This window comes from Pogoniulus pusillus, chromosome 33, assembly GCF_015220805.1.
Source record: "Pogoniulus pusillus isolate bPogPus1 chromosome 33, bPogPus1.pri, whole genome shotgun sequence".
Lineage (NCBI taxonomy): Eukaryota > Metazoa > Chordata > Aves > Piciformes > Lybiidae > Pogoniulus > Pogoniulus pusillus.
Window position 1 is genome coordinate 8,153,227 of NC_087296.1, and position 21,780 is coordinate 8,175,006.

General features: G+C 46.6%; 1 protein-coding gene across 3 annotated transcripts in view; it reads right to left on the reverse strand.

Annotated features, from left to right (window-relative positions):
• Positions 1-3,899, reverse strand: part of CEP85L (centrosomal protein 85 like) — a 151,443-nt gene extending 147,544 nt beyond the window's left edge. For all 3 annotated transcript variants that reach the window (XM_064170335.1, XM_064170338.1, XM_064170339.1), the window contains exon 1: positions 3,726-3,899. In XM_064170335.1, coding sequence (XP_064026405.1) covers positions 3,726-3,786 — 61 coding nt within the window. In that variant the 5' untranslated portion in view covers positions 3,787-3,899. The remainder of the gene's footprint in view (positions 1-3,725) is intronic.
• Between the last annotated feature and the right edge of the window lie 17,881 nt (positions 3,900-21,780).

Sequence of the window (21,780 nt, forward strand, 5' to 3'; positions counted from 1 at the left end):
ACCCAGGACCTGGACAGCAGATGGTCATGATGCCATTACAAATAAATGCCAACAAATATTAGGTAGATAAGTTTTTTCCCTACACATTTTTTCCCCAGGTGGTCTAAAGTTTTCTTTCAATCACACCAGGAATTGTATTTCTCGCAGAGATTTCCAATGCAATGGATTCCTAAAAGGCAGCAATTAACAGGAATACTATCTCATGATTAATTTCTGCCAATGCCATAAGAGTAGGGAGTTAGAAGCTCTGATTCCCAGCCTTACCTCTACCTTACTACCCCCGCCCCCTCCCCAGTCTCCTGATCGTTCTCACATTACTCTGCTTGGGCCAGAAAGGAAAGCAGCTAAGTGCAGCTTCATTTCAACTCCAGCCTGAGTTTTCAGCGGACTGTTGCTGGAGCAAGTCAAGCCCACACCTCCAAAGCAATGAGGTAAGCACCAAGCGATGGCATTTAAGGCTGAACAAGTGCGGTGCTGTGCTCGGTGTGCCGTCTAGTGTCAGAACTCCCCCGTGGCTGCATGTGCACGCAATACAGTCACAGTGCCTCCCTTCTCATGCACACACACACACACACACACCCCTACCTTTCACGTGGGCCCTCAAGCACAGACCTGATGATCTCTCAGCCAGCACATGGTGCACTCTGGCTGCTGCTGCTGCTGGTGACCAAGGCTCCCAGGTATTCAAATCTCATGATCTTAATCACCTTCACAGGCTGCTTCGCCATGGAGCCCTCCCTAATGCCTTATCCCACCAGTTCCACATTACAGCTGTGGGTCCTTTCCTCCTTGTGCCTACACATGTTCAGGGACAGATTAGTGGGTGGGAAACCCACAGAAGGTTATCAAATATGTAGGAAGGGCAGGGAACATTAAGGGAGAATTATCATAAACATCTGACCTTCTGCCACAGCCCTCCATCAATTTCTTCCCTTTTTCCCCAAGTTCTCTCTCTTTACTAAGTAACTACACAATTAGCAGGAGTTTACACCTGCCATTGACTCCTTTATGCATTTCAGCCCCTAACAGCCTTCAGTCCCAAGCAATTCTGTGTGCTCTGGAGCTCCTTGGAGCAGACTGTCACCAAACCAGGGAGCTATCACTACTTCAATGCATATCTGTCCTGACCCTTCCATGCCCTTGGCTTCTTCCCCAAACCCTGTGTACCTGCAAGCAGTTAAACCAAGAAAGTGTGTGGCAACCCTGGCCTTGGTTTCCTTCACTCTCCCCCAGAACATCTGCTAAGAGTCAACCTCTTTGGCATTCCAATAACCCACTGTGGAAGTGCAGCTTTTGTTGGGGATCCAGTTGGCTGCTTTTCCCCAGGAGGAAGGGATGTGTGCCAAGGAGCACGTCTGGGCAAGGCTGAAAGGCTCCTTCTTAAGCCTCTTTTATCCTTGCTGAGGACTCCAACAAGGACCATGTCCATGTGACCGGCAGCCTTAACGTGGTGGCAGCAGCGCAGCAAGCGGAGCCCAGAACTCTGCAAGGAAATGCTGCCCTGCCAAAAAGTGCTGCTGGGATGTTCCCCTTCTAGGGAGCAAACCACCAGTCAGCAGGGGCTCAGAGACTCATGCCCTGCCCACATACTTTTAAAATCAACCATCTTTGTCTCTCCTGAGGCACAAAATACACTCTTATTCACAATAACACTGATATGAAAAGTTCTAAACCCCTTCTACAAGGCCCTGAAGGGACACCAAAGCTGGTACCCTACCTACACTTTGTAAACCAGGACTCTCAGTACTGAGAACCAGGGAGCCCCCAGTGTTACTACCCGTGTCTTTGTGCAGCTCAATCCAGGTGTCAGTCATTCACTACTAGTGAAAGGGCAAGTGAGCAGGTAACTGTTTTACTACTATAGACTATCTAACAGATTGCCCTGGGTTTTGGTAAAGCTACTGGAAGAAACAAGAACAGACAGACTGATTTTTTGGCAGGTCTGTGTGGAACAACATGTGGAGGCTGTGTTTTTGCCTGCAGACTCACTGTTCCTACCTGGGCAATCGCCTCACCAGCCTGACTGAGTTAAGCTAGGATTAAAATTGCCAGCACCTGAGAGTCATAGATGTGCAGAGCTCCATACTGATACTACTCTGTAAAATCAGTGGCAGCACTAAGGGTCAAACTGTAAGGCTGTGTCTGTACTAGGAAATAAAACAGGCTAGACACTTTTCTGTGGCCTGAAGCGATGCAACATGACCTGGCACATGTACACAGAGCTAAACTGTTCCTGTTTGCCTCCAGGCATGATGGTCACGTTTGAACCACCCATGAGGAAAGATATGTGGCCTCCAATCCTTTTTCTTTCCTTTCTATTGTTGGCTGTCATGGACCAAATCTGTGTCATGGAGCATTGTAGCAATTAAACAAGACACATGGGTTCAGACCAGTGCCCTAGTCCTGTTCTACTTTCTAGCATGGCTATAGCCTATGGGTAGTGGCCTTCTGGAGCCTTTTAAAAGGGAGGGCCACCCCAGTTTATCACTATTAGCTACTTAGCTGCTTTCCCCAGTAGGTCCCCAGGCCTTGCCTAAGAAAAGCAGCAGTGCTCTGCATCTGACTCAGAAATAGGTTAAGGGTTTCCTTTGCTTGGAGACATTGAGCCATGACCATTTCCAATAGTGCCACATGAAGCCATGTCATTGAAACAAAGAAGAACCTTTATGAGAATACAAAACTAATAAACAAACTGCCCAGTTGGTAAGAGAATTTGGGACTGAGAAAGAACTGGAGGAGGCAAGTTTTGGAGAACAGTCCCCCAGGGATCCTGGGGCAGGGAAGTTAACATTTGCTGCAGCAAAGACTCCTCATAAGACATCTCTCCCTTCACTCATTCATTCCAAGGGATATGGCAGGGGCTTCCCTAGGTGCTCTTGTTAAACCGAATCACATTCAGCAAAGGGCAGACTGAGTCTCTGCAGTAGCAGGTGAAAACACACCAAGGTTGTTACAATCACCATTGGTGATGGCATAGTCCTATAAGCTGTAAAAAGTGACACACAAACCAAACCCAACCCCAACGTATTTCTGAATGTCCACCTTTCTCTGCTTCACCAGAAATGAGCATGGATAAAATACACTGGTCTCCTTCTCCTGGTTCTGTTGCTGATGGATGCACTTTGGATTGAACCCAAAACCTCCTGCATTTAAAAGTAGCTTCCACACAAAGCAAACGTCCTCAGCATCTTAACTACTGACATGCACTGAAAACATCAACCTCTATGAACCTTGGAGCTTCTTTGACTTAGTGCTTTAAAATAGTGAGAACAATAATGGAGAAGCTATGTGCCTAATTGCATTTATTAAGGGTCAGCTCAGTTCTGAGTCACCCCCTTTTGATTTCTCTTGGGAAAAAAGAGGATACTGTTCAATCAGGATTTGATGACACCAGCACCAGTGCCACAGGCACAACCTCTACCCCCTCAGAAAGGGCAGTCACTTCTCTTCTGAAAGCCCTGGTGCACATTAGAGCAATGCTTTGTGAATCGCTGAAAGCTTTTAAATTACATGTTTCCAGAGGTAAGAGGGTATTCATGGGGAAAAAAAAAACAACCATCAATGCAGGAAATAAGAACAATAAAAAAATACATTAGGAAATGCTTCATCTGAAGTATTTGGAATGCCAGCTTCAATTAGAAATGCATTTTCTGCTGCTCTGATACCCTGCAAACACTGACCGTGGCTACAGAGATCTCTACACACCAGCATAATCCAGCACTCACCCTTCCCTTTTGCTCCCTGCAGACTTGGCCACCTCCTCCTCCTCCTCTTTCTGCCTTGCATGAGGTTTCTTCTGCTCCTTGCACTCCACAACCCAGGCAGGCTCTTCAGCTGGCAACCAGGATATGGGCATGCACAGCCTCACCCCCTGCCCCACTGCTGGGATGGCAGCCAGCTTTGGGAGGAATAGAGTGATAGCCATGCACTGCAGAAGACTGGGTGGCTGTTTTGTAACACCACCACAGGTGCTGGCCATTATGAGCCATGAGAACTGGGTAAACTGGCTGCTCACCCTTCTGCCTTCCTCTAAGCATGGAACAGCTACAGGAGCACATATAATAACGAGACCTGAAGACAGCCAATTTGTTTAAAGTCACAGGGGCACTGCACTTTGTGAATAAAACTGGACCCATACCTCCCAATCATAGAATCAAGTAGGCTGGAAGAGACCTCCAACCTCATCCAGTCCAACCTAGCACCCAGCCCTGGCCAATCAACCAGACCATGGCACTAAGTGCCTCAGCCAGGCTTTGCTTCAACACCTTCAGGGATGGTGACTCCACCACCTCCCTGGGCAGCCCATTCCAATGCCAATCACTCTCTCTGACAACAACTTCCTCCTAACATCCAGCCTAGACCTCCCCTGACACAGCTGGAGACTGTGTCCCCTTGTTCTCTTGCTGGTCACCTGGCAGAAGAGCCCAACCCCACCTGGCTACAGCCTCCCTTCAGGTAGTTGTAGACAGCAATGAGCTCTGCCCTGAGCCTCCTCTGCTGCAGGCTGCACACCCCCAGCTCCCTCAGCCTCTCCTCACAGGGCTGTGCTCCAAGCCCCTCACCAGCTTTGTTGCTCTTCTCTGGACATGTTCCAGTACCTCATGTTTCCCTAGCTTCAGCCATTGCCTGCTTCATCCAGATTGGGATGGTGATAGCACCTCACCAGGGAAGCTGGTGGAGAGCAGGGTGCTGGGGGCTGGAAAGGAGGCTGGAGCTGCTCACACAGGCATGGTGGCATTTGGAGACACAGAGCTCCCATTCTGCATGTGTGGGCTGAGCTCGAAGCCCACATTTGTCACACACTGAGGTCAGGCCGTGGGAATGTGAGAGAAGAGCTAGGTCAAAAGCAGGGTTTCCTCTGCTTGTTTCTCTCTCAGATGTTATGCTCAGAGGGCACACTTGTTGCAGTATGTATTTCAGACAGAAGGCATTGGAAAGCAGCAGTACTGGAGGTTACAGAGCTACAAATCAAGAACCAGGCACAAAGCTCCAAAGTGCTGAAGGAAGTTAGAAGAGGAGAAACCTTACTGCACTCATCACCTTTTGAACACTGATCTGTGACTGACATTAGGCTCTGGGTGGTGCAATCAGAGAGGGGGGAAACTTACACCAAAAATTATCTTAGAATCTTGATTTTTAAGAAAGGGAATCTTGCTTTTAGCAGGCATGATATAAGGCAGAGTGAATTTGAGGAACCAACCCCTGAAATGAGCCTTGCTGAAGAGGAAACTCAGCTGTGGTTAGAGAGCACAAGGTCTTCCAAGAATTAATCTGATCTCTCAGCTCTGCTTTGCTCCAAGTCAGAGGGATAGGAGCTGGGAAGTGAGCAGGCTTTGAACTGAAGGTGTCAGGTGCAAGTTCTGTTTCTCTATTCTCTGTGAGATGGGCTGGCTAGGGAAAGCACCATATTCACAAGCAATAGATTGTGACCCAACTCCAACACATTTAAATTGCACATATAAATCTGAATCTGACTGTTTAGTAACTGCTCCCTGCAGTGTGACAAGTGATGCTTCAATATTTGCATGCTTGGGCTTCAGCAAACTTCTTGAAAAATAAGCCTAAAGCACTATTTTTGCACCTAAATTTGCTTGCTTTTAAGACATCCAAGGAGCCCGGGAATTATCGCTGGCTCCAGAGGAAACTCCTGGAAGCAGATCAAAAAGAGGAGGGGAAGAGGGGAAGAAAACAGACTGTGGAGCCAGATCCTGCTGTCGGATTATTTGGGCCCGACACAGCCACCACACCCGCAGGGGTCGGTGCAGGGAAGCTCCAGATCGCGCAAACGGCTTCCAGCTGCCGCTTGTGTGCCGAGCAGTGCATGCAGAAACCAAGCGGCCAGCAGCAGACACAGGTACTGCCTGCGACAGAACGGTGAGACGCTCCGCGGCTCCTGCGGCTGCCACCGCACCGGCGGGGACGGGAAGGAGCGCAGCGTGGCGTTAATTCTCCGGCAGAACAAGCGGTCACATCAAGGGCAATGCCACAGTGTTTCAGAAGGGCATTCATCCCACGCACAACGTTCTGGACCCCTTGTGCACACACAGCAGCTGCTGAAGGACTGCACAGCTACTCCTCTGTAGCCTACTCCTCTTATGTCTTTCTCCTCCAAGGCAGGGAAAAAGAAACAGCCCCAGCAGACAGGGTATTTTACTGTCATGACACGACCAGGAGCTAAATGCCATCTGTTTTCTGTCTTCATGGCAAGACTAAAAGTTGAGGGCAGCAGACACAGCTCGTCACAAGTTCCTCAGGCTGCTAAGCCCCAGGAATTAAAATTTCAAAACTAAATAAAAGAGAGCCAAAAAGGAGAGCTGAGCACAATTCTGCTTCCCACTCTTCCCTAGCTCAGCACTTCTCAGCACTTCACTTGCTCAGCACCATGGCACTTAGTGCCATGGTCTAGTTGACTGGATAGGGCTGGGTGCTAGGTTGGACTGGATGAGGTTGGAGGTCTCTTCCAACCTGGTTGGTTCTATGATTCTGACAGTAGGCCAGTGAAGGCTGAGATCTGCTCCTCCACAGAGAAGCTCTAAGTATTGTGAACATGAGACAGGCACTGACTTAAATCTTTTTTAACCTTGTTAACTCAAATAAAGCCCTCACTTAACACATTTGTGAGGGCAATAGCCTTATGCATGTCACCCTTCACACCTCAGTTCAGATGAATACCTCTTAGATTAGTAGTTAAACATTATCAGAAGCAACAAATTGTCATCAGCATCTGCAGCCACTCTTGAACTAATTTGAACCATGAAGGAAGAGCAGGTGCTGATAGTAGAGGCAAGGACTCCAAACTCACATAATCTGCTTCATTTGGGACTGGCAGGCTTGACCAGAAGAGCAAACATGTGGACATTTATATATAAATATTTACTAGATGATTTTTGGAGGTCACTTCCAACCCAGGCAATTGTATGGTTCCATGATTCCATGAAAATGCACATAAATAATTCTTATGCTATGACCTCATTCATGTTTATCTTGACCTATTGGTGCGAGCCCAGAGGATGGAGCCAGGCTCTTCTCAGTGATGTCCAATGCCATAACAAGGGGCAATGGGTGGAAGCTGAGGCATAGGAAGTTTCATGTAAACATGATAGCATTTTTTCATTGTGAGGGTGACAAATCATTGGAACAGGCTGCCCAGGGGAATTGTGAAGTCTCCTTCTCTGGAGATATTCAAAACTTGTCTGGATGCATTCCTGTGTGATCTGGTATAGGTGATTCTGCTGTGCCAGGGGAGCTGGACTAGATGTTGAGACAGAGGAACATGTTCAGAGAAGGGCAACAAAGCTGGTGAAAGGCCTGGAGCAGAGCCCTGTGAGGAGAGGCTGAGGGAGCTGGGGGTGTGCAGCCTGCAGAAGAGGAGGCTCAGGGCAGATCTCATTGCTGTCTACAGCTACCAGAAGGGAGGCTGTAGCCAGGTGGGGTTGGTCTCTTCTGCCAGACAACCAGCAACAGAACAAGGGGACACAGTCTCAAGTTGTGGCAGGGGAGGTCTAGGCTGGATGTTAGGAGGAAGTTGTTGTCAGAGAGAGTGATTGGCATTGGAATGGGCTGCCCAGGGAGGTGATGGAGTTGCTGACCCTGGAGGTGTTCAAACAAAGCCTGGATGAGGCACTTAGTGCCATGGTCTGGTTGATTGGCCAGGGCTGGGTGCTAGGTTGGACTGGATGAGGTTGGAGGTCTCTTCCAACCTGCCTGATTCTATGACTATGATCTTTCAAGATCACTTCCAGCCCCTAAACCTCTGTGATTCTGTGGTTCCTTTGGGTTTTTGTTTCATTGTTTGTTTTTTTTTCCTAAAAAAGTTGAAAAGAAACATTTAAATAAATGCTATGGAAAAAAAATGCCATCTACTGCATTAAGATGGAAGTTTAAATTAACTTAACTATGGAACAAAGACTTTTAGCATGTTAGGACAGCCTCAGAAATGCTCTCTGATAAATTCTGATGTGATTTTAGTGGCGAGGACTGTGTGAGAGAACCCCGGGAATTGCTAGCGGAAGGGAACGAACATCATCAAAGGCTTTACATGCTAGCAAACGAGATTCTAGCAGGGATCAGGGAGCTGGGAGACAAGTCCCACCTGTCACCGCTGCAGAAAAGAGAAACTGATTTTGCAGCTCCCTCTGCTGGGCCCAGGCACTTTCGCCTTCCTCCTGCATGTCTACCGCAGAAATTTGCTCACCCTCACCTTTTCAGCAGTGAATTCCACAATTCACATGACCATGCGAGATCAAAGAAGTTTGGTTGGTTGGTCTTTTTTACCCTCTACATAAGAAAAACAAATGCTTGAAAGAAACAACAACAATGGCAAGTGAGACTGGAAGATTGACCTGCACTACCTGTGGGATTTCTTTTGCTATTTCCCCCTCTTTTTTTAAGCACGAGAATCCACATTGACAAAGCTCCCCCCTCCCCTTGCTCTCTTCTTCCTCTCTACACAACGAGTCACAGAATCACCGAATCATAGAATCACAGAATCAACCAGGTTGGAAGAGACTCCCAAGCTCATCCAGTCCAACCTAGCACCCAGCCCTGGCCAGTCAACCAGACCATGGCACTAAGTGCAACATCCAGGCTTTTCTTCAACACCTCCAGGGATGGTGACTCCACCACCTCCCTGGGCAGCCCATTCCAATGCCAATCACTCTCTCTGACAACAACTTCCTCCTAACATCCAGCCTAGACCTCCCCTGCCACAACTTGAGACTGTGTCCTCTTGTTTTGTTGCTGGTTGCCTGGCAGAAGAGACCAAACCCACCTGGCTACAGCCTCCCTTCAGGTAGTTGTAGACAGCAATGAGATCACCCCTGAGCCTACTCTTCTCCATGCTAAACAACCCCAGCTCCCTTAGCCTCTCCTCATACAGTTTGTGTTCCAGGCCTTTCACCAGCTTTATTGCCCTTCTCTGGACACGTTCCAGCACCTAAACATCTCTCTTGAATTGAGGAACCCAGAACTGGACACAGGACTCAAGGTGTGGACACAGTAGTCAAGGTGTGAATCAAACAGGCTGGAAAAGAGCTCTGAGATCATCGAGTCCAATCTATCACCTAACCCTTCTAATGAACTAAACCATGGCACTTAAGTGCCTCATCCAGCCTCCTCTTAAACACCTCCAGGGATGATGACTACAGCACCTCCGTAGGCAGCCTGTTCCAATAAGCCAATAAATTACTGTTTCAAATATAAGAAGGGGCACTCTCAATGACACTGCTGCCAGAACAAGCCTTAGAGGCAGTGCCAACTACTATTATTACTCCTGACACAGACACACATGAGCTGACACAATTATGATAAATTCTCACCTAAAAATATATCTGCAGGTGTAATTGGGCAGTGCCCCAAATGTCTGGTTTCAGTTCTTGGTGTCCTGCAAGACTGACAATTTGGAGCAAGAGCTCAGAGCATGTCAGAAGTCAGCACAGGCAGGGTGCCGTTTGAAACAGCCATCTTAGGATGGGATGAGAAGTGTGCTGTGGAAGGAGATTTCTTTCTTTACCGACCATAAAATGCATTTAAATGCCTTCCTCAGAGCATTTTCTTGTCAGTTGCTATCACCTCTACTTCTTCATTCTTCCACCCTTTGGTCTGCAGACAGGCAAGGTCTCTGGCTTCAGCCACCCAGGCTATCGGCTGCTCTCTTTTCTCAGTGTGATCATTTTGCTCAGCGAATGCCTAACCACGTTGGTGTGGAACACACTTGGCACAGCTCCTTGGTGAGCCTGGATACACAGAACTTCACAGAGGTGTTTTTAAAAAGAGATGTTCATTGTCTCAGACCCAGAGCTCACAAGCTGCATACAGAGCCATTCACAGATATACATACACATATATATATATCTGCATGTGTGCACTTGATTCTGATACAATGGCCATAAACTCATAGCAGAGGAGATAAGAAGGGAAGAAGCATTCCTGGGGATATGCTCCCAACCACCCTTCCACCTCCTTTCCACCCCTCTACCTTATCCCAGACTTTGCCTTAGGTTCAAGGTGAGTTTGAAGAATCGGCCAGGGGGGTTAGAAAGCAGAAGGATTAGACAGAGAGCAGGTTAGGGAGAAAAGCACAGGCAGACAGAGACACACACAGCCACTGTGTTATTTATGTTTGTGTTCTTGTTTTGATACATCTCAGCAAGCCTATGAGTGAGGTAGACACCACCATTGTTTCCTTTTCATAGCCTATAATCTAATTCTTCTCCCCGGAACATTCCAGCTAGCTTCAAACTAGCACAATGCCTGCACAGGGGAATGTGTGTGCTTTCAGGAGGCTGAGCTGGAGTGATGAAAAGAGCTGTGTAAAAATATGAGGAGGAGGTGGTGAGGTCAGCACTGAAGAAAGTGAAAAATGAGGAAGAATAAAAGGTGGGAGAACAAAGGAGGCAGGAAAGCTCAACATCACAGGCTGGGGAGAAGAAGGACACTATGGTAGAGACAAAAGAAAAGTGCCACCACATCTCACAATCCTTCTTTTGGAGAACTCTCCCCCATCATCCATATACCTAGAAAGGAACATGAAAAGTCATTTTTCCCCCCCTATTTTTTAGAGTCAAAAGAAGTGTCTTATGCTTTCCAGCTTCTTAGTACTTTCATCCTGTATTCCTGTAAGTACAAGCCCTCCCCTTTTAACATTAGGGCTAAAGTCTTCATCTATATGATAAATTCTGGTCATTAACATTATTCACTGCTGAACTGTAAATATTGTCCAAGATGTAATGACACCAGCAGGGCTAACTCAATGACAGCAGGGACACTGCTGCTGCACACTAAGAAAGAGTGGCTTAAATCAATATACAATACCAACCAGACCACATTCCCCTTTAACAATTGCATTAGGGTTGAATTTAGGATGTTATTTTAGTGGTTCTTTGAACATGAGATCATGTCTGATAACTTCATATAACTTTATTTACTTTACTCTGTTCAGGAAGAGTAGTAAAATGGATGTAGTCTCCAGGACAGCTGTTAAGAGACTAATATTTCTTCCCTGGGTACAGTTACTTGACAGAGGATAGACTTACAGAAGGCTAATACCAGTGTTTAAGGTTAAGGGTCAACATGCATTAATTCCAGGAGCTTCATCCTTTTATTCTTCCTCCCTATATATCAACTGAAATATACAACCATTAAAAACACTGCACTGAGAAATAATCACAGGAGAAGAGAGAGATCTAACAGAGACAACAGGATAGATGAAATGAGTCAGAAGAGGTTATTCTTCCCTTCATTCAGTACTTGTTCTCCCTGGCACTTGATGGCATGCAGACCAACAATTGCTTCATGTCTTCAGGGTGCTGTTTGCATGGCTGCTGAGCTGCCTTTTTTCTCAGGATCCCCTCGGATACAGCTGGTGGCTACAGCTGTCAGCAGCTGCTCAGGCAGGCCACAACTCAAGCACTGCAGTATGGCCAGGAGCAAGCCCTGAGGAACAAAGGGCTGCTGTTCTCAGACAGGTGGGGTTTTTCTCCCCCAAATGTCTTTCCCCAAGATGTACTTCCAAGACACAAGCTTGGTTCAAAGACTTTTGCTTGGAAAGTACCTATTTTGCTGTTGCTGTCACTGCATTGTTCACATGACCATTTCCATTGCATCGAGCTTTGGCAGCAGTTATTTTGTCTTGTCTGATCAGACCTGTGGGTGGATATAGCACAGGAAATTGTCCTGGAGCTTTAACTGATGGCTTGGCCTTTAAACTCATTCAGGCACCAGTGTGTGTGGGGGGTTCTGCATCCTACTACTTCGCTGCCTTTTGTTTGTCTGTTTGGTTTTGTGGTTTCATTTTGTTGTTTGCTTGTTTTGGTTTTGTTTGGGTTTGCCTTCTTGTTTTTGAGGGTTGGTTGATTGTTTTGAAGAAACGGGGAAGGGAAGGAGCATTGTTCAGAGAGGCCACAGCATGGGAATGACACCTTATCTTCACATTCTGCCGAGGTGGTTAGCTCTGCAAACTCTTAACAGATCAACTGAGGCTTGAAGGCAAATTGGGATTGTGCAGTCCAGTGGTAGACGTTGTGGCTGTGTCTGGAGGATGCCTTCCTGGTAGTCATACTAATAAAAAACCCCACAACTGAAGCTGATCTCTTTCTCACATCAGTTCCTGTTCTGTCTAGTAGACACCTGAAGGAAAAGGGTACCTACTTGAACACTAGGCATTGTGCTAACAGAAATAAGGATCATGTATGACAGTAGGTGACAACAGCTCTTTTGGGAAGTTGTTAGTGGATGCTGATCTTTGTTTTGAGAGATAACTGAGACTGGAGCATACTTTGGAAGAAAATATAAGAGAGTCTGTGTTGGGCAGGGTACTCCTCACAAGGAACAGACATGGTGCTTGTTGTCACCTTCATTTGGTAGTGTTTACTTTCACACCAGTACTTTAAGAAATATCCAGTTCCAAGAAGCAGGAAGAATATGAAGACAAACATCTCTGTAACAGTAGCCCAGGGAAGTTGTGGATGCCTACTCCCTGGAAGTGTTCAAAGCCAGGCTGGACAGGGCCTTGAGCAACCTGGGCTAGTGGAAGGTATCTCTGCCCATGGGCAGAGGGATTGGAACTAGATGATCTTTAAGGTCCTTTCCAACCCAAACCATTACTCTACAAATCTACTTTTAGTCCAAGCATATTTTTACATCAAATCCCCAGTAGTTATTGCTTGAGTGAGCATAAATCACACAGTGCCATCCAGAAATAAACCCATGCACAGTTTCTAGCACCAGCAAATAACTCCACTGATTTAGTGCAGGAGAAGCATATCAATTGCTATTTGTAGCAACTCTATCAAGGTTTTAAAACTGAGCTTAGCTGGGTTTGAGGCACCTTTCAGTTCATTTCTCACAAGTTCTCCTCTGTTCTCCTCCCAGAAGATAATGAGCTTTATGTCGTGGAGGCAGGTAATTAATGTGGCTGAGTCAGGAATTATAACAATAGAGTTGTTTTGTTTTCCTGCCCCCAAGACATATACAGAACTAGTTTAGGTTTATTTGCAGATTTTAGTTCAATCAGTCATTCTTCAAAAGGATGTTAAGGACAAATGTCGAGATTTAGGAAGTCAGGAAATAGAACAGGCTAAGCTATAACACAGCTTTAGCCTACAGGCTGAGCACAGAGTTAAGGGAACAGCAGGCTTTACTCACAGAGGTGAGAAAGGTATTCAACAGTGATCCCTACCTCGATTTCTCTGCTTCAGCTGTCTCCTGACACTGCAAGCAATATCCAATAGTCTGGATCCATGTGGCAGAAGGCCGAGGTGAGCGGCAAAGCTGCCGAACTCAGAAATGTCTCTGGACACGGCTGCCACAAGACAGGGATTCATGGAAGTGACGCTGTCTCTGAAACGGCAGAGGAGAGCCAAACTGCTCGGGTCCCCCAGACTAGAAGGCAGTCAGGAAGCTGGCTGCTGATATGGGACAAGAGTAGCCGGGTCTGGGTGCCGCCAGCAGCACTCTCAAATGGACCCTAGGGCTTGCCAAGCCTGCAGGTTTGCACAGAATGGTGCAAAAGTGGGGAGAGTTGTCCAAAAGCAGGGACGATGTAAAACTGAGAGCTGTGTAAAAAGGTAGGAGCCATCCAAAAGTGAGGATGGTCCAAAGCGGGAACTCTGTCACGGTAGGAACCCCCTCACCTTCTCCCTTGCTCTCTTTATGCTCTCCTAGACAAAGTGTCCCTTTGCCATTGTGTGCTGGGCACAAAGCGCAGCCAAGCCCCGGCCCGACCCCAGCGCAGACTCCCACCCGGGTCGGCACAGCTGCGGACAGGACCCTAACCCTAACCCTCTGCTGTTCCACCTTCAAGCCTGCAGGGCTGCGGGGGGAAAGCAGTTTCTGTCCTTTTTTCTCCCCATTCAAACCCGGGTGGGGGTGGGGGGTGGTGAGAAGAAAGGAATGTGGAGTACTCCAGAACACTTTAATAGCAGAATGTTTTGCAATCTGAGCCAACAGTTAAAACATAAACTTTCCACAACCCAACTTATTATGGGCTGCAATGAAGGAAACAGGTTTCACACAGTATCACAATGACCCAGAAGGTTCCTAGTGGAGCCACTTTTCCCTCAATGTGCTCAATAGACTTCATCTACTCTGGGGAGGAAAAGCAAGTCACTGTTAAATGTGAATTTATCTGCCCCTAAAGCAGAAAATAACGGTGGACATGTCAGTGATTGCATAAGGATCTGAATCATCTTAAGGACTGACATTTTATTAATCAAAGTATGGCCTTATGAGGGATTGCTCTGAGCTCTGTGTTGCCAGAGGAGAGCATCACAACTTCTGGCAGAAAAGTGAGTGGGTGCCCTCTGCATATACTGATAGCCTAAAAGCATTTCAGACTACAAATCCCAGTTGCGAAGTGGATGTATCCAGGCACTGGGCCAGGTGTGCACTACAGCACATCCTGCTCCCCTGATTTCACAGCTGAGTTCCTGACAGAAGCTTGCAGTGCTGCCTTCTGGGGTCTGCATGCAGATTTTTCTCATGGAAGTAAGCATATGGCCCAGGGAAAAAGACTAGTGCATGCTGAAGTCTACAGAGGACAAAGACCAAATGCCTTTAGGCCATGCAGGTAGACCCAGCACCTAAAAAGTGCTCCCATGTCCCATAATTTAGGTACAGATGAAGGTACCTGACACCTGGAAATTCAAGTTGCACACACAAAAATGTCCCTTCCTGTGACCTTTTTGATGACACATGTAGGCAGATGCTCCAGACTGCAGCCAGAAAGAGCCATCTAAATGCTTGCAGAGTACCCATTCTGAAAGCCATCCCTTTCCTCAGCTTTTGCTTGGCCTTATAATTTAGATAATACAATAAACACTGTAATTCTGACTGCCACTTGATTTCCTGCACGCCTTTCAGCGTACTAGTTCTGATTAATTTAAAGCCCAGCGTGCCTGTTCCTGCTCTAGCCTAGCAAAGAGACATTCCAGATCCAGAAACAGACAGTTAAATTTAGTAAACATTTAATGCTCATCTCCTGTGCAATGCACACTGACACACTGACCTAATTAGCTTTTTGGCATCACAAACACTCTCATCTTAGGGAAGGTGGTGGCTCCATGGCACTTAATAAGAACCAGATATTTCTTGTGCTGTGTGCCTGCTTTAGACACCTCAAATAGAACAGTTAAGAGGCCCCAAAAGTGGCACTTAGAAGAAGTGAAATTTAATTGCACCCAGAGTCTATCAATCAGCAGTATCAATTTGAGAACCCTGAGTTCATGAAGCAAATATTCTTATTCAGTTTAACTGATACAGAATTAGCACAATAGGAATAAAAACAGATTGCATCTGATTTTTTTTAAGAGCTTTGTGATGCTTAGATTAAGGCTTTAAAATTTCTTAATAAACTAAGAGAGATGTTTTCCAGAATCCATCTTTTAAAATCAGAGGTCTGAAATAAACATATCCCTCACTTACCAACTAACTCTAATAGGTAAGCCCTTTGGAAACTTAATTTTAACTTAGATACATGAGGATTGTATTTAAAATAAAGCACTTAATTTTGTTCACATTCTCAAAAGATGCTATGCTATCTTGAGTCCTAAACAGTGAGCAGAGACAGAATTCCTTGGCTTGGAATGGGAATTGTTCATTGAATGGAAAATCATTGTCTGCTTAAAACCTGCAGCCTGTGTGTTTTTAGTTTGCATAAGGCACAGAGCTGGCAAATAAGCAGTACAATGAGATAGACGCAAGACCTGTAGTTAGATGTGCACTGTCTTAGCTCTCTATCTGTAGACACCTGTGACTTGTGTGCATTCTGTCCTCATGATAGCGCCACAGCAAGGGAGTCTCAGGAGCGACTCTGGTGGTGCACTGCTCTGTCCCAAAGCAGGTTCATGTTTCATTTGTCCTTAACAGCCCTGGGCTCAAAGCACCTGCACCAAGCTCTGCTTGGGTATCTCCTGGTGGGCACATCTGCAGTGCCCATCCTCCTGGATGTACCATCGAGCTCTCTGGAGCCTGTGCTGCAGTATCAGATACACGCATGCTCTCCGGGCCCTGCTCCTGCTTTGGCCGCACCTAAGCACACGTTCCTCAGAGGCCTGTGACTAGCAGCACAGCTTGGCCCTAGCACAACCTGAGACCTAGGCTCAGCCACAGGGTAGAGGTTCCTGCTGAAAGAAACTGCAGACAAAACTCTGAAGACCTGCTGACTAAAAAAACCTGTTGACTGATGTTAAAAAGGATTGTACACGGATAGATGCTGGCCTTTCAATTTAACCCTAGTATCAGCTCACCACAAAACCTTTGATAAATCCCTCCCCAGATCCCACAGGTCCAGGACTGCTGAGCTGACTCTCATCACTCCTAGTTGTAGCAGATAAGGGAGGGAGCACAGTGGCTGAATTCCCTGCAGTTTTAATCACCCACCAAACAAGCATTTGAAAGGCAGGGAGGCACTAGGGTTAAATAATAGTCCCTTTAGTCAAAACACTCAAGCTGGAAAGAGCTGGGGAATAGCAGAACTTCATCAGAAACCAGAGGTAAAGAAATGCAAACGTTGCCAGTTACAGAAAGCACTTTACTGATGTCTTAATTTGGAAGAAGGGGGATAGGGGGTGGGTAGTAAATGCATTGGGCCCAGGGAAGCTGGCAACACCTCTCTAAAGATGAGAGAAACAAACGAACCACAGCCAAAGCTCGATGATCCTCAAGGTCCCTTCCAACCTCAACCATTCTGTGACTCTATGAAAAGGTCTTTGTAGCAGACATTGGTAATTACAGGTGTTACTACACCGGTCAGAGCTGTACCCAGAGCTGTTTCAGTGCTGCCAGCAGTTAAAGAGAATACACAAAAATATCATTTCACAGAGACAGAAAAACTCACTGAAAAAGAAAGACTTCTCAGCTGAAACCTGCTTTGCTACCAATTAAGCTATGGCTAATCAGCTTAATGCTCCTGCTCATGCATACACATGTTATTGAGGAAAGGATGAGGCACCAAAGCCATCCCTGCCTTGGACACTGCTGACCAAGAGCTGGGGACCGTGCAGCTCTCGGCGCCAACACTCTGTGCTGAGAGGCTCTTTAATGTCTCTCCAGTTCTTCTGCTGGAAAAACGACCAAGGGCAGAAGCACTCTGGGACAACATTTAGCAAGGAGGATTGAGAGCACCCGACCACAGCTGACCTTCTCCTTGGCCAGGAGAGTTTCTTACCGAAAGCTGAGGAAGGTAGAAGGCCAAAAGGGTCCCGGTCTGCGTGAGTCCGTGCCAGGGGGGAGTGCTGAGGCGCATGGGCTTGGCTGGCCTGGCGGCGAGGAGAGCGCTCCACAGCTCTGCTCCGTGCCCCGCAGCGTTCGGGCACTCACCGCGCTGCAAGGAAAAACAAGGACCTAAGTTGTGACTCGGGTCAGGGCACTCTGTTGAGATATCTCACGGCTTAGTTTGGGAAAAGGCGTTTAATGCCACAGTCTGGCTCTTCGTCATGGCTTACTGGAGAGGGCAGCGCGTCCAGGTGCTAACCACAGCGGCGCCGCCCGGGGAGAGCAAATTCGGCATACCGTGGGGTTAAGTGGGAGACCGACGAACAAGGGGACAACAAAGCCCTTTTCAATCACATTTGAGGCATGTCAGGCACTCCTCCCTAACGAAGGGAGACGTTCGGATCCCTGGGAGCAGGGAAGGGGCAGTGCGAGCAAGCACCGCGCAGCGAGGCCTCTCCCCGAGCCGCTCCCGGGGCCTCTTGCGGCTGCTACCGAGAAGTCAGGTTTCGGCGCGCCCTCTGCTGGCCGCACAGCGACTTCACTCACCGCTGCTTTGCCTTCGCGCCGGCTGCTCGTCAGCCGTTACAGTTCCCTGGCTGGCACGCAGGACAAGAGGAAGACATTACCTATCTCGTGGGACCATGTGTCTGTGCCAGTTGATATTGAAACCTCTGACATTCCTCTCACGTGGAGACGAAAGTCTTCTAAGTCTGACTTCAGGACTTGCAGGCTCTGTACACAAGTGTTTAACGCAAACATCTGCCCTGTCCCTCTGTTCTTCCACGAATTCCTCACTGCTGAGCACTCAGGTGGCTACTTGGCCAGGAAGGCCAACGGCATCCTGACCTGTATGAAAACCAGTGCGTCCAGCAGGAGCGGGGAAGTGATTGTGTCCCTGTCTTCAGCCGCAGTGTGGCCACAGCTTGAGTATGCTTCGGTTTTGTTCTTGCAATAAAACCTTTAGGTTTGCATGTAAATAATTCTCCTAGGTGATGGTTTTGTTCTTGCAATAAAACCTTTAGGTTTGCATGTAAATAATTCTCCTACGTGATCAGAGAATGATCATCTGCCTCACTCAGGATTTTTGTCTTTGTTTTCTGGACATAATCTTATCACAGTATCACAGAGTATCAACAAGGTTGGAAGAGACCTCACAGATCATCAAGTCCAACCCTTTACCACAGAGCTCAAGGCCAGACCATGGCACCAAGTGCCACGTCCAACCCTGCCTTGAACTGCCCCAGGGACGGCGACTCCACCACCTCCCCGGGCAGCCCATTCCAGTGTCCAATGACTCTCTCAGGGAAGAACTTTCTCCTCACCTCCAGCCTAAATCTCCCCTGGCACAGCCTGAGGCCGTGTCCTCTTGTTCTGGTGCTGGCCACCTGAGAGAAGAGAGCAACCTCCTCCTGGCCACAACCACCCCTCAGGTAGTTGCAGACAGCAATAAGGTCTCCCCTGAGCCTCCTCTTCTCCAGGCTAACCAATCCCAGCTCCCTCAGCCTCTCCTCATAGGGCTGTGCTCAAGGCCTCTCCCCAGCCTCGTCGCCCTTCTCTGGACACACTCAAACATCTAAGCATCTTAGTGGCACAGGGGGAAAACTGGACAGAATGCTGTTTGCAAAAGCCAGTATATAAGCATGTTTCATTATTTAGAGGTAGTTTTTCAGTGACATTTATCTCCTTTATTTAATTTGTTCCTTCGTAGTAGTGAATTTTTCTACTTTACTTGTTCTACAAGCAAATGAATGAAGCTGCTCAGCACATTTGTAACATGTCTGGGGTATGCTTTTGCTCTGCATGCAACAACCTCCCCTGCAAAAATCAATTTTCTACTTCAGCTTTTTTTTTTTTTAAATTAATATCAGACAGCTTTAACTGTAAAAGGTAAATTCTCATTTTCTAAGTAGATTAAAGGCATCTGAAAATAGATTATAGAACTTTTCTTCCTGCGTACTTGAAGCTAAATCGCTGTTCTTGCAGTTAAGCTGTAATAAATTCCAACCTACCTGAAGTCTGCACATCAAACTGTAGCCTATAAAAAAAAGTTAATAGTGGAGGTTTACAGCCCTCAATGAGGCTGATAAAATACTGATGGGAGAACCACAATGTAATTAGAGGAATAGCTGATTAAATCAAGATAGCACTTAACAGAGAAAGAAAAGACTGGATGAGGCACTTAGTGCCATGGTCTAGTTGACTGGATAGGGCTGGGGGATAGGTTGGACTGGATGATCTTGGAGGTCTCTTCCAACCTGGTTGATTCTATGATTCTATTAGTCTAAGATCATTTCAAATCTAATGATTACATTAGATTATATCATCATTGCAGTGACACCACTAAGAGGTGTTTAGAGGTGGAACTTTAACTTTCAACTTTTGGACAATTTAATTTACATTTTCAATTGCTAACATAATGGAAAAAACCCTCACTTATATTTTTTGGGGGACCTGGATGACACATGCCCTTCTTGCCTTGCCTTTTTATGTAATCTCACGGTAACTATCACAGTATCACAGTATCATCAAGGTTGGAAGAGACCTCATAGATCATCAAGTCCAACCCTTTAACACAGAGCTCAAGGCTAGACCATGGCACCAAGTGCCACATCCAATCTTGCCTGGAACAGCTCCAGGGACGGCGACTATCTCACAGTTACTGAGTTCAGGTTAGGAAATATTACTGATTGAAAAGCCACTGATTCAAAGGAGAGCTCTTCCTAAGCTACACTGCAATAGCAGAGGTTATTTGTACAATAATTGTTGCATCATGACCCAGTATGAATTTGTTATGCACATACTATTGCACATACACAGCTAGACGTGTGCACGGCTAATTACTATGTGTGCAATTCTAATTACATGTATTTGCTGAACACAATCAAACTTGATAAGAAACATATTTTCAGTGCTTTCCAGAACAGATGTGATCTTTACTCAGTGAAGGAAATTATTCCTTGGCAGTATTAACATTCTTCTGTCTAACGAGAAAGCAAGTATTGATAAGCAAAACCATGGCAGATACCTAAGGGAAATGACATAATTAGCATTCATTATTAATGAAGCTATTGCCTCATTGACATGAAATACAGAGCACTTAATACTCTGTTTATCTCATCTTCCCATCAATAAACACATTCCCTCTAGAATGCGATGTGATATGTCCTCACTGGGGAGATCTGTTCACATTGAATCTCCTAATTAGAAGTTTCAGTTCAGTTCATGTTGACTTTGCCTTGCCTTTGGCTTTAGTTCACTTGGGTTTGCCATCACTGTACGATATTTAACATGTTAATCTACCTGCCAGGCAGGAATTGTGACATTCAGGAGTAACACGTCCTGGGAATACCATGAGCAACAAGCAAACTCAGCCATGGAGGCTTGTTCCTGCTATTTTAGTAGCTGTTGGGAAGGAAAAGCAGCATCTAACCAGAGTGAGACTAGCTGCAGGCAGCACAAGAACATGCTAGCAGAGCAGCTCATAGGCCCTTGTTTCACAGTTTATCTTCTGCCACTTGTTTTTCTTTTTTTGACCTCGTGTCCCTCATGGGAGGGACTGAAGGCTGGGTTTACAAGAGGCTTACATGACAAGCAATCCCTAGCATAGGTTGTTTTACAAGCTTAACAACTAGGTGTCTGCCCCAAAAGTGCCTTAAATAAGACAGACGACACTTTCCAGGGCAGTTTTGAGGAGAGCTGCACTGACTTTGCAGGATCAGGCAGTGACAAGAGTCCTGAGTTCCAGAGAAAGAAAGCAACAAGAGTCTGGGAGGACAGGAAGGAGGTGAGGAGGCACCTCAAGGGGAGAGCAAGGAACCAGTGGCAGCAGTCACAGTCCATGTCTGATAAAGCATCGCCAATGGTCTCCAGCAAGACTGGACTCTGAGAAGGTCAGGAACCACAGCTTTGTACTCGTAAATGCTGTAAGATCCTGAAAGGAGACAAATATCCACATATCCTGCTGTCTCTAGGAAGAATTTCAGGTGATCCTGAAGGACTGAAGCTGATTATTAACATGATGTCATCTGATTTCAGCCGAGGCAATGGGTATTGCTCACAGACCAACATGCTGCTAGAACCAGTGACTCTCAAGGTTTGGTTCAGCCACATATACACTCTTCTTTAATGAACTAGACTGATAAGCCACAGCTTAATGAAATACCACTGTACTCAGCAGTAACAATTGGTTTGATATCTATTTGTACATAGCCTGAGAAGCCACATTGTGCAGGTTGTTATATTCTCTGAGAGACAAGCACTAAAACACCAAGGAGCTAATGGCTGCATGCCTGGCCGGGAAGGCAGGTGGGCAGGAAGTGACTCATCTGCCCATCAACTGCACAAAGCACTCACAGAGGAGATTCATCAGTAGGTTAACCCAGCAGACTGTCACTGCCATAAGGGACTAAACCTTCCCATCACTGGGCTGTTGCAGCGCTCAGAAAACATGAAGACATGTGACGGTTTGTGGGAGAAGATGATATACAAAGAAAAGATGTCAGCAATGTTGCCTGCCAAGGCACTGATCAATGGGTTCCACAGCAGTGGCAACGAGGAAGGAGAGAGTAA